The sequence below is a fragment of the Orbicella franksi genome, chromosome 2 (genome assembly GCF_964199315.1).
Source record: "Orbicella franksi chromosome 2, jaOrbFran1.1, whole genome shotgun sequence".
Classification (NCBI taxonomy): domain Eukaryota; kingdom Metazoa; phylum Cnidaria; class Anthozoa; order Scleractinia; family Merulinidae; genus Orbicella; species Orbicella franksi.
The window spans coordinates 14,259,940-14,273,204 of NC_138146.1; the positions used below are offsets into that span (position 1 = coordinate 14,259,940).

At 37.4% G+C, this 13,265-nt stretch overlaps 1 protein-coding gene across 1 annotated transcript; it reads right to left on the minus strand.

Annotated features, from left to right (window-relative positions):
• Window positions 1-11,091: 11,091 nt before the first annotated feature.
• LOC145470860 (uncharacterized) lies at window positions 11,092-12,476 on the minus strand. The gene is made up of 3 exons (XM_081454742.1): window positions 12,472-12,476; window positions 12,257-12,327; window positions 11,092-11,912 (listed from the first exon to the last, which is right to left on the minus strand). The coding sequence occupies exons 1-3, from the start codon at window positions 12,474-12,476 to the stop codon at window positions 11,629-11,631; spliced, it is 360 nt and encodes a 119-aa protein (XP_081310868.1). The 3' UTR covers window positions 11,092-11,628.
• Window positions 12,477-13,265: the final 789 nt, after the last annotated feature.

Here is a 13,265-nt window from a genome sequence, read left to right on the forward strand (position 1 = left end):
TTCGCTGGTACCCACTTATACACCTGGGTGAAGAGGCACTGAGAGTAAAGTGTGTTGCCGGCCAACAACACAACAGAATGTACCCGCCTAGGGCTTGAACCCGCACCGCTCGATCAGGAGTTGAGCGCACTACATGTAACTACGAGGCCATTGTGCCTCCCACATTTTTCATAATAATTATTAAGACTAATTTAATCCTACATTAATTACTTAGTTTGAAAAAACGGTTTATTCATTCATTTTATGACAAAGGTATTATCATTATGTTACATTTGACTTTGTGAATTTAGTATATATTTAAGACAGGTATCCATTCGCAAACAATTTTAAGTTAGTAATACACCTAAATTGCAAAACTTTTATTAGTTGTAGCTGACAACAGTATAGTTCTTAATCATTTTATTATTTATGCATTAAATAAAGCTGAATATGACATGGTTTCGCACAATCTTGAAAAGGTCTTGAATTTTAGTAGTCTTCTTGAAAAGTGCTTGCATTCGGTTAAAGGAGCTCAGTCATGGTATTTTAAAATATTTTGGCCATGCACAAAATTACATTTAAGTCGTCTTGTTATGGATAGAAAGAAAAGAAAACATGTTTTATTTGTTACAATGTATACATTGTAAACCTTATTCATGGCATATAAAAACTATTTGAGTTTTACTGAGTTTGTTCTGATTGCAATAAATTTCTGATTCTGTATAAATTTGCATATTTTCTACTATTATAATTAAGGTCAACAGATTTGATTACAATAAAACAGTACATTCCATGCATTTTTCTTCAAGTTATTATTTACAAGTTATTTATCGTTCAGGCTCCCTTTTTCCATTTCCAGGTTATTTCCAGGTTATTTGCAGGCTCCGTTTTTCAATTTCCAGGTTATTTGCAGGCTCCCTTTTTCGATTTACATGTTATTTGAAGGCTCCCTTTTTCAATTTACAGGTTATTTACAGGCTCCCCTTTTCAATTTACATGTTATTTACAGGTTCCCTTTTTCGATTTCCATGTTATTTACAGGATCTCTTTTTGCATTTACATGCTATTTACAGGCTCCCTTTTTCGATTTGCATGTTATTTACAGGCTCCCTTTTTCGATTTACATGTTATTTACAAGCTCCCTTTTTCGATTTCCATGTTATTTAAAGGCTCTCTTTTTCCATTTACATGTTATTTACAGGCTCCCATTTTCGATTTACATGTTATTTACAGGCTCCCGTTTTCGATTTACATGTTATTTGCAGGCTCCCTTTTTCGATTTACATGTTATTTACAGGCTCCTTTTTCGATTTACATGTTATTTACGAGCTCCCTTTTTCGATTTACATGTTCTTTATGGGCCTCTTTTTGATTTCCATGTTATTTACAGACTCCCTTTTTCGATTTACACGTTATTTGCAGGCTCCCCTTTTCGATTTACATGTTATTTACAGGCTCCCTGTTTTGATTTACACGTTATATATTTACAGGCTCCTGTTTTCATTTTCCATGTTATTTACAGCCTCCCTTTTTTTATTTACATGTTGTTTACAGCCTCCCCTTTTTTATTTACATGTTATTTACAGTATTATGGCAGCCTCCCTGTATTAAATTTACATGATATTTACGGGTTTCCAGGTTGAATCACAAGAAATTTGCAGGCTATTTACAGTATTTGCAGGAACAGTTTACATGTTATTTACATGATCTTAACCCTTAGCTTTGAAACATTTACAGTGTTTTCTTCATCATTTACATGTTTCACTTGAAATATTTACATGTTTTTTACATGAAACCTCCAAAACATGTAAAAGGGGAAAAATCATGTAAATTATTCTTTACAGTCTCTTTTTGACTATTTACATGTTAATTACATGTTATTTACATACTCTGTAAATTTTCAACTTTTCCAGTGCATGGCGACCTCGGTGGACGTATGTTTACTCGTTGCCATGATATCGAAATTCTAATAGCAGAGTTTTTGCGAACATTACACAAGATAGAGTCAACTTTAAGTGAAATGCGCCAAACATTTGTAACATGGTACCGTGCGTCACCGAGGTTTTTCAAAGCTCTAAACATAAGCTACCTTCATACTTCCTCGACCATCAACCATTGCGCAAAAGGTGCCTTTTATAGAAGAATTTGCATACGGCGTCATTTTCATATTTAATTAATGTTCCTCACCCACCTCACCCTAAATAGCGAGGCACGAGGTGGAACTGAATCCAAAAACAAACTTGAACCAAAGCAGGATAACCGGATTTTATAATGTGGCAAACTCCTCACCTTCTTCGTGACGAGCCCAAAGAGAGCAGTTTTACGTTCAGAGCGAGCTTGATATCGTCATCCAACTAAGTTTATTCGTCAACACTTCCTCCTCTATACAATGTACATTGACAGGTGCGCTCGAAAAAAAATTACTCAGTTGAAATTACTTTATTTATTCATCCTTGTAGCATCGCTGTCAAGGTAACTTAAATAAATTATCTATTTAAGTCTCTACTTTTGCTGCTGTACGATGTGCCGCAAAATGATTACGAATTTGTTAAGGAAAAGCAGCAAGGAATCTTAAAATTTGTTTTGTTAACTGGGCAGCCTGGGGCGAGCCAGGTTCATGTTTGGTCACGTGACTGAACCCAGTCTTCCACTCGGGTGCGGTGCCTCATGGTTAGTGCGTTTGACTCCGGATCGAGGAGTCCGGGTTCAACACCTGGGACCCGTTTCTCGAAAGCCCCGGAAACCTTTTGGGCCCGTAAAGCCATTTTTAGTCCATCTGTATCTAAAAACGGAGAAGTGTATGCACCTGAAACTTCTTGAATGAACAGAACTTCTCTTCGTATTAAGAATATGTGAATAAAACAGCTCTGTAATCGTAAGGTTCGACATTTTGCTATGGATCTTTTGAGAAACGGGCCCCTGGCCGGGGACATTATGATGTGTTCTTGGGCAAAAAACTTCACTCTCACAGTGCCTCTCTCCACCAACAGTAAAGTGGCCGAGCACAATTTTCACGCGCGCTCTTGATAATGCGATTCAGCGCGCGCGCAAGGATTACAAAAAACAAACATGGCGTCGATACTAGGCCTTGGCGGATTGTGCTCCTAAAAGTGGCATATTATGCTACTAGCAGTGCTCGACATTTTGCCAAATTATGCCAAAATTATGCCAGAATTCCCAAATTATGCTCCTGATTTCCAAAATTATGCTCACAAAATGACGTAGATTTTGTACATAGAGGTGGGCAATAACGACACCAAATTATGATGTTTTTCAAACAAACTGTTGTTGTCAATTTATTTGTGTTTTATGGCAGTTTGTCTCGGCCGTCAGCTGTTCAAATTAGCTGCCTAGTAACTAAGCATGTCAGAACAAAGTCAAGACTACTATTAGCGTAGCTGAAGCACGCATTGCAAGAACATACTACCTAAATTTAATTTATTTCTGTAGAAAATACACCATATTTACTAAATTTTATGAATTTATGCTTCAAAAAGTGCTAAAATGTGCTAATTATGCCATGGCAGTGCTCGTTTAAAAAATTATGCTCTTTTGCTCCAAATATGCCAAAAATTATGCCAAAAATTATGCTAGCACAATCCGCCAAGGCCTAGTCGATACAGCGATCATTTTATTTGGTCAATTTCCGCACTATCTGTGCAATTTTCACTGCGCGAAAAGCCAAATATTCGGGCCCGAATTCGCTCGAATACGGATCGGCGCACGCCGCGTATGCCGCAATGTTCTGACGTATTCGATTACGGCTGACTCGAAATACACCTGGAATATTCTATAAGAATCCGGCCTGTTTTTCCGTATTCAGATTTAATGAGGAAATACAAAAGCAGAAACCTACACAAAGTAGAATGATTTTTTGAAGGTATACTATATTTCGGCTGGCCAAACCAGCCTTCTTCGGGTACAATGAGAATTTTACATTGGGACGTGTTTTATATGTAGCATATTTTCGTCATACCGGAAACACGTAAAACTTATTGATAGTGTAAATTGAAGATAAGCATACGGTAAAACAAAATAACATAATAAAAGGACATAATAAAAGGAAACAATTAATATGTTTCTTCAAGAAAAAAAATTTCTTCAAGAAACATATTAATTGTTTCCTTTTATTATGTTCTTTTATTATGTTATTTTATCTTACCGTATGCTTATCTTCAGTTTACACTATCAATAACTGATATGTTTCTTCAAGAAACATATTATTTGTTTCCTTTTATTATGTTCTTTTACAGTATAAGGAACCATCTGAGAAGCAAAACCTAAAAAAACACTATAACATTTTGTATGCTTTTACTTTATATCTAGATGCTGCTTTGTTATGCAAAAGCATAACCATCTGAGAAGCAAAGTCTTTAAAAAACACTACAAAATGTTTTGCAAAATTTATAACTATGTTATGAAAGAGAATTAAGGATGAATTAATGAATTGCTACATTGTATATTTAACATCAGTATTATTTTGTTTCAACAATTGGAACCCTCTTAACATTTCCATATGCCTTTAGAGGTGTCTCACACAAAAGGGATGTAGTGCATCCGATTTAATCTGTAGACACTGTATGTAAACCCCATATCAAATTAAAACTTATAGAGCTGGTTATCAAACTATACCCAGGACTTTCAAATAAAATGAATCGCCAAATTTTTCTAGACATTTTAGTGCTGGCGTCCAAATCATTATTACTATTATCACATTTTGTAAGCTACATGTACAAGTCAAAGCGAACTTTGTTTCTTGTTAATTTAATTTGTTTCTCAGTTTCTGGACCCAAAACCCTAAAAAACTTGCCTGCGTGTTGCCATATTCAATCGCAGTAAAAAGTTACAGAACATTTCCGAAACAGGATTAAAGAATGGTGGAGTGATGGTTCAAAAATCAGTCTCAGAGAAAAAATATTTCAAAATAAAAATTAACAGACATGGATGATAAACTAGCTACTGTCCAAAATTTGAGGCAGACTCACTTTGACTTAGCTTTCAAAAAGTGATTTGGGTGCTCGCATAGAGAAACCCTGAAAAATTTGACAATTCATTTTTTTTTCAAAATTCTTGGTATACATGTAGGTGTAGATTGATAGTCAGCTTTATTGGCTTTAATTAGACATTCTAAACGGCGTGGGTGCAAGACACTCTGAAAGATATAGGGTAACCTCAAGATAAAGAGCTGAAAATTCAAACCAAGACCTGAGATCAACACTAAGTGTTGACAGGATTGATGACCAAAAGGTTCTATCACATTTAGAAAGCTACACTGTAAGCACCTGGGTTTCTAATGCATGCAACAACATACTTAAGATTCCTTTGAGAGAAGAGAAAGTTGTGTTACACATTAATCAAGTTTACAGTGCAAACAAAGTATGAAAGGATGTGAGGGCCAGAGTTTCTTTATAATTGAGCGCGGTGTATTGATGGTTTTAGTCTTTTATTAGAAGGGTATGTAAGAAAACGTAACGATGCAAAGAACCATGCAGTTCTCAATTTTTCTTTGTTACCGAAAGAACCCAGTTAAGGACGTTCCCGCGAAAATTTTCTGGTCGATAGATTTTTTAAAAATTTGACTGCAGTCAGATAATGAGTTACTTGTGTCAGAAGTGCAAACAGACTTTGTTACCGAATTCGTTTCAGAGATAAAGCGTGTGGAAAACTACCATGATCTGGAGAAATTGGCCCGCGTAAATCAGCATGGTCTCAAGGGTTTTTATCTTAAAATATCAAAGAAGAATCACCGGAGACAAACTATCCTAGTAATGTTTTGTATAAGTGAATCCGTTGCGTTAATAATTCCATATGTTGCCAACGTGTTCACACAACTTAACCCTTCAAAAGGCATTTGAAACTGCCGCACAGATAAACGAAGAGCTAAAGAAAACGGAATTCGATGGTTCATTTTGCAAAAATTCAAACTTCTAATCGATAGACTTTCTTCATTTTTTTGCCAAACGTAGAAAAATAGGGGTCACCGAACGTCCAAGATCGTTAAATCCAAGCAAAGCTATAGCATTGGCCATCTGCCCTATCATTGTTCATTTAAGTGAGTCAAAAAATTGCAATTAAATGCGAAATAGATTTCTCAGAAATACGGCTATTTCTCGACAAGAACTCATTAGACTTTCACGAAATTTAGCACGAAAATACTTTAGGAATTAAGTAACTGGAGTATTGAAAAAAATTCAAATTTGAAATTTAACCGAGGAAATTCTAGATACACTCCAGTTAACCTCCTACAAGGGATAATTTAGGAACTCTCTGTTAAACTATTATTAAAATAACGTCAACTTGTGAGAATCGTTACAAGCTTGCTGCGTGCAAATAATATAGAAAACCTAATGTCTAGATTTTCTGCAATAAACAAACCCATTTTAAAGGCCTGTTTGTATTTATTCGTGTTGCCATGGCAACGGCACGTACGTCAGCTTAACTTTCAAAAAACTAAAGTTTGTGTTGTTAAGGGGGTCTTATACTCTCAGATATAAATTTTTCTCTAAAAAACCATTTTTTTGGAACATGAAGATTCAAAATCCCTGTCCATTTGTAAATCGTATTTTGAAACGATTTTCCTCTAATTACTCCTGAATTTACGTTTAAATCAAGAAATCTGAACACTTCTAGCTATATTTCAACATAGCAACACCCATAGCAACCATTGTTTACAGTCTAGAAGTACTTACAAAATGGATTCAATTCAGTACATTTTAATGATACTTTACACAAACGCTTTAAAGATGTGTAGTTATGAGAATTTTGCATCGTGGTCCTGAACATTGTTTCTTCTACCATCTTATACGCTCCTTATACTTGGTTAACATTTCTATGACTGGTGTGTAGTCGGGTGTTCAATGAAACATTTATGTAAAACCTTTAAATATACCCCTCCCCCTAGTTCACAGGGTTAATTTGGGCTCTCGGAGACCGAAGTAAAACCTTAAAGCCTTATTTCTCCAAATGACCAAATAGACGGATCATCAATATCTCGCACACGATATCTCCACTGGGTTTTAATCGAATACTGTCAAATTTGAAACATTGGTGAAGGACACAATTATCTAGGTCTTAAACCTCCAAAATTTGCAATTTATGAAATGTTTCCCTGTTATTTAGTTAATATAGTTAATATTAGTTAATATTAGTATACTTTTTCAACATTTCAAGAGAAAAAAACCCTCAAAGCACTGTTTTCTGAGGTTTGTCTCCTGGACAACTTGCTTATGGACAGGATGAACTTAATTCCAGACTTCTCGAACCATTCATTATTACGTTATCGTGTTTATAATGAACACCACTTTTTAACACTTAGGAGCTAGTTATTCATTAACTATCGTGGCACGTGACCTGGAAAAGCTCATTTTTGAAGTCAGAGTGCAAAGTCCTTTAACGTGATACCAAAACTGTTCCACAGAGTTGTTTTGCAAAAAAAAAAAAAAAATTTCGGTATAAGACCACCTTAACACGCTTCTTTCCATTTTTGGCGACCAAAGGATCAAGGGTTTTAGAGAAAAAGATGACTGAAACAAGGGCAACAAAGACTGTGTTCAGCCACATTTAATGGCTACCGGCGAATTTAATGCTGGAAGTAATCCCGGCTGCGATGGGGCTAGAATCCCATCCAGGAGGGAGTAGAAAATACTCCTACAGATCTGGTGGACCACTTTGCTTGCATACAGACATTATCTTTACCTTCCACTCGGGAAACCAAGAAAAGGCCTGGGACTGTCGCCACAGGGAAAGGCATAATTAAGGGAAGGGACGGTTGAAGGTTGGGAGCTTTCATGCCGCAAAATATAAATAAATTTAATAATCTTTCTAGAAATCCAGGCAAGTTAAGGGAGGATTACCACGTACATTACAAAACCGCAAAATTCACCTAGACAGTAAGGGACCCTGTCAACTTGTGCGAGTCGTACAAGTCGTGGAACTAGTGAAACTGCACTCATTAAGTAAGGGACCCCGTCAACTCGTACGAGTCACACGATGTACAACTGGTGAAGTTGCAACGTACCATTATAGTCAATTGAGTGTTACACCGTGAGCAAGAAAAGTAGCAAATTATATTGTGCAGACAAAATAAAACTACGCTTGCAAACAAAACAAAAAATACCATAGAACCCATGCTGTATATACCTCGTTCTGTAAGCGTGGGCAGGCAAGTGATACGTTTTACGTGAGACGCTCATGAGAGCCAATTAAACTACGCAAGCATACAAGACGAAATAGTGAGTTCAAACAAAACAAGAAGACCCCTTCAATGTATACCTCGTAGTAAGCGTGGGCAGGCAAGTGATAGGTTTTAAACAAGACGCCCCTGGACTGAAACAAATTAAACTCAGTACGTACGCAGATACAAGACAATTGAAAATATTGCGTGCAAACCAAACAAGAAGAACCCGTACAATGTTTGCCTAGCCTCGTTCCAGCTTTAATCATGAACAGGCGAGGGATACTTTTTAAGCGAGGCGCTCTATAATTAATTGCAGTTTCAGCAGTTGCACTAGTTGTACGAGTCGTACGAGTGGACAATTTCAAGGCTCCTTGCGCCGAAATATTCAAAGTGTGTACAATGAGTTCAACTCAATCATTGTAACTCCTCTCCCTTACTCAACAAAACGGCGGGAACGCCGACGAAAACGTCGCCAAACAAAAGGTTTAATAATCGGAACAATATCCTCCGCAAAGCAAAAACGTAAATTACAACGGATTTAGATGCTCTAGTTACGCATCACTTCATCTGGAGCTGATTTTTGTACCGATATATACACTGAATATAATACATCTAGCTTGGACAACTGCGAGACTCCAAAATTAAGCATAAAATTTTTGTTTTTTTACGAAACTTTATCGTTGCTTAAGCTTTCTATTTTTAAGAAAACCGTCCATTTCCCAGTATGAAGACAACATGGAGGAAAAGGATATCTTTAAGTAAAATGCTCAGGAAAAACTTTATCTCAAAGGAAGTGACCGTCTCCCTTTAATCTTTTGAACGGTAGATTGGTTATACTTACGTCCAATTTAAGCCTCGGAGTTGTGATCATGAAACCTAATATTCAGGGGTACTTCAACATCAATGCAGGATTCAATCAAAATTTGATTGGACTTGATTGTAGTTATCCACGCAACACACTTTGTCTTTAGTAAATAATATATTTTACGTTCGTATTATATGAATGTTATTATAGCAGGCATTCATAAGGAGCATGGAGCCAAGCAAGAGAGGATAAAGAGTAAGAAAGTTAATCTTCCATATAGTCCTTACTCCCAAGGTCATCCATATCAAGTTATTTTTAGATAAGTTATCCAGTCCTCCTGCGGACAATGTTTTCATGGAGGATGTAAATACGACGAAAGTTGCTTGGGCTTTCACGTTAGTGCAATCACAGGATTTGATTCTTTTGGACCATCCTAAGATTTCCGCGTTCTAAAGTTAACGGTGAGAGGGATTACCTTAAGAATAAGACCTGGTTAACTCCTTTAAAAGTTATCCTCTCTTGGTCCTGGTCATTCAGCTTTTGGCGTGTTTGTTCTAATTACCTTCTCTAGAAATGGAAGCTGACGTCATTTCAACTTGTTGTTATCCCATCACTGTAAAAATACAAGAAGAGAAAATTGTTGAGAGAGATGACTTCGAGTGTTATTTAGTTACAGTGGAATCCCATTAATCCGTAACCAACGGACCGCAAAAATCTGGCCGCATTAACGGAGTGGCCATGTTAAAGGGATGCTTTAAATAAAAACTGACTGACTGTACTTTTGTCCGGGTCAGAATAAAGTGGCCTTCGTTAAGAAGCTTAAGACGCCCATACCACAACCAACAAGGCAAAAAAAAATCAAGAATATAGACAGTGCTATAACACATGCCAAGAACACTCGTCTGGCGACTCCGGGTCGAACACTTTGATGGGGTCACGTTCATTTTGAGAAAGGGCGTTACGTCCTTCAGCTGCCTCAATCCAAAACAATATAAGAAGGAGAGGTTTCCACAAACGTGAGATTTAATGGTTCTACACTATTCAGAGGCCTTTATATGTTTTGACCTAAAAGGTTGATCACAACGGAAAGCACCTTTTCCCTTAGAGAAGGCCGCTGGCCAGTGCTAAAAGTTTTGGTTCTGAATAACTACGTTGTTATGTTTAGTCAGTGCCTTTTGGCGGCTGGAGAAGAGATAAGTTCCACAACTCCAAGGACCTCTCACAAAACCAAATGCAAACTATTCACTCAGGCTCATCACAAAAATCAAAAGCAGCATTTTGAGCCAAATTTACAGGTCAAGAAACTTTAATCCAGCACCAACTGTGGGAAAAATGTTAAGTACATTGAATTCTGGTTTTCATTATGTATTGTCGTACAAGTACAGCGCATTGCCTTGAACTTGACGCCAAAGACAGTTAAGAGTAAACTATAAAATATTTCATCTTAAAACCAAAGCAAACTCAGTTATAGAGTGTGTGCACGTGACGTCATCAAATTCTCAAATCCACAACTAAAGGGCCCCTAAAGGTTTTATCCTCATCAGGCATAAGAGGTATTAAATTTATATCTGTTCACAACTTTCCAGCTCAATAGCATCCTTCGTTTGGAAACCAGCGCATTTTCGATTTCGGAGTTATGGCGGTGCGTGACATGAAGCTAAGACCGCCTTTGTCGAAAAATATACACTTATCTCGTGATTTTCAGCCATTTTAGGAGTTAAAGTATTAGGAAAAGAGCTTGTGTAAATGTTTGTTGGTTCGGTTCAGATAGTCAGTTGTCTAGATAGCCAAAGTAAGTTCCAGATGTTTACACTATTTTCCGGCCGCCATATTGGAGGACTAAGGAGGCCCGGGGTAAGGAGGTCCTCCATAGCAGGCTCCATAGTAGGCTCCATAATTTTGCGCGGAACAACTTTGGGACAACGCACACACCTTAAACTTGGAGAACTGTCTTCTTTATTTATCGTCTATAATATCACAATTTCTTGACTTTATCCACTGAATGGTTTTTGATTTTATTTTTTATTGCGTGACAATGCACACACAGTATATTCGACCAAGTATCCATGATTGGACATTCAGTTGAAATCCATTGCAACAGAATAGAATTGTATATTCAGGGAGAGCAAATGACGGCTAAGGGAAAAACTTTGTATCTAGCAATAAGTAAGACTTCAACATGGTTTAGCTTGTAATAATCCTAGCTAGTCTATCTTTTGCAAGACTCTGGGGTAAAACGGCTGTAGCAAATTATCTTCTTGCTGAGCTGACTGATTTGACGTGACCAATAAAAAGAGACTCAAAACCTGACCGCAAGTCGGTCGGCCGGTAGGTTGTTCGGTCAGTGGATCGGTCGGTCGGTCGGTCAGCTGACCAGCCAGTCACTCCGCCCGTCCGTCCGTCGGTCGTCCGTCAGTCAGTCAGTCAGTCAGACAGTCAGACAGTCAGACAGTCAGACAGTCAGACAGTCAGACAGTCAGACAGTCAGTCAGCCAGTCAGTCAGTTAGTCAGTCATTCAGTCAGTCAGTCAGTCAGTGAGTCAGTGAGTCAGTCAGAGAGTGAGTGAGTGAGTGAGTCAGTCAGTCAGTCAGTTGGTCAATCTGAACTTTATAACTTTGCCAACTTTGTAACTCAAATCCAGACAAATTCGGATTATTACGTGTCCTACTACACCGTGCTAGCTTTAATGTAATTCCTTGTGATATTCGGCACATCATCATAACGGAACTTGATCAACTGTGACAAACAGTCCGAGATGCCCTTCATAAACAAGTCCTCGCTATACGCCACGCCGTAACCACGGTTACGTCCAATGAACGTTGCAATGGACATCTGTTGTGACTTGTCTTTGGTCTTCATAGACTCAATTCCGATAAAAATGTCTTCCATCACCTCATCCATTGCGTTCCCGTCCATTAGCGAGTCGTACATTTCGTCTTGGTCTTCCATAACTGCAAAAAAAAAAAACAAGCACTAGTACCATTAAGGCCTGCATAGCATGATAAAACTGACGGCTTGTTTTCGTATACGCTGAGCATGCTTGTAATCAAATCCACGAGGTGCTGGTGCTGACTCAGTCCTGTACTAAATTTCATTTTTTGACAGTTTCTTCTAAGGCTTTTAAACATGTACCTAATTTTTCTGGCTGTAAACTAAAGAATATTGCTGGATTCCGTCTAGAAATTCAAAAGAAGGAACTCGCAACATCAAGTGAGAAGTGGCGATTTCATACTTAGTGGCAATTCCCTTAATCGTTCAATACCAGTTAAACTCATATGATAATTATGCGGCTCACATGTTATGTTGGTGGCCAAATTGACAGCGTTACGGAAAGCAGCATTGTCTTTCAAGACATCAATCTGCACACTGGGGATTTAACCCCCTCCCAGCGCTAAACAGGTGCAAGTACACCAATTTTGCTTTGTTTTTCGTTAAACTTTGCTTATATCCTTGGATTACTCTCTCGATCAATTTAGTCGGAAAAAACTGAGAAAATGTAAAAATTCTGACGTCATAATCAATGACGTCAACAACACGTGATATATGACGTTTATAGTTTCATACTATAAACCACATCAAATGATAGAGCACGACTAGGAGAACAATGTACTGAAAACCGTTTCTCAATATGACAAGTATTTTATGAATTATAACAATTTAAATTAATTTCAGTGTCCCTCCGGAACTATGCTATTTCCTTAAATTCAACCCTCTTGGTTTACTTCCTTCAGTTTTCACTGAAAAATGCTACGAATTCGATAAAATGAAGATCTTGGTGTACCTAACAATCGTATCGTTTTAGATTTTTCGTTTTCGCCTTTAGAACGATAATTTATTCTCTTCAATAATCGATAACGTAACTTTTTGTGACGTCACACAATAGTTTTTGGTTGCTTATAAACGCATGAATGACCTTAATTTGGATTTTTTTAGCCTATACCCGTACTTTTCATCACAAGCAATCAGCCTGCAATATAAGTGGAGTTGCAAACACGAAAAAGAACTTTCATTTCGAAAATTTTATCTCGGGGGGGGGGGATCACTGCTTTACTGAATGAGCATTTCTTGAAGTTCAAATTGTCATATCTCCTTTAATATTTCAGATATTAAAAAACGGTTTTCAGTTTTCAACTTCTCTCATTGCCCTCTTTTGAAAGCGTTAAAAACTTTAAACTTTAAATCAAGAGTATGGTTTGACGTCATCGACAATGACGTCATCATCTGAATTTTTCTGCCACTTTTTTTGTCAAAAAATGTGGACTTGTGTCCTCTATCCACTTGCCAAGTTTGATAATGGTATGTCA

Bases quoted from the DNA above. Each gene is read 5' to 3' on its own strand.
- LOC145470860 (XM_081454742.1), bottom strand. The intron at 11,913-12,256 runs GTGAGCCGCATA...TTTTTTTTGCAG, and splicing joins TTTGGCCACCAACATAACAT to TTATGGAAGACCAAGACGAA.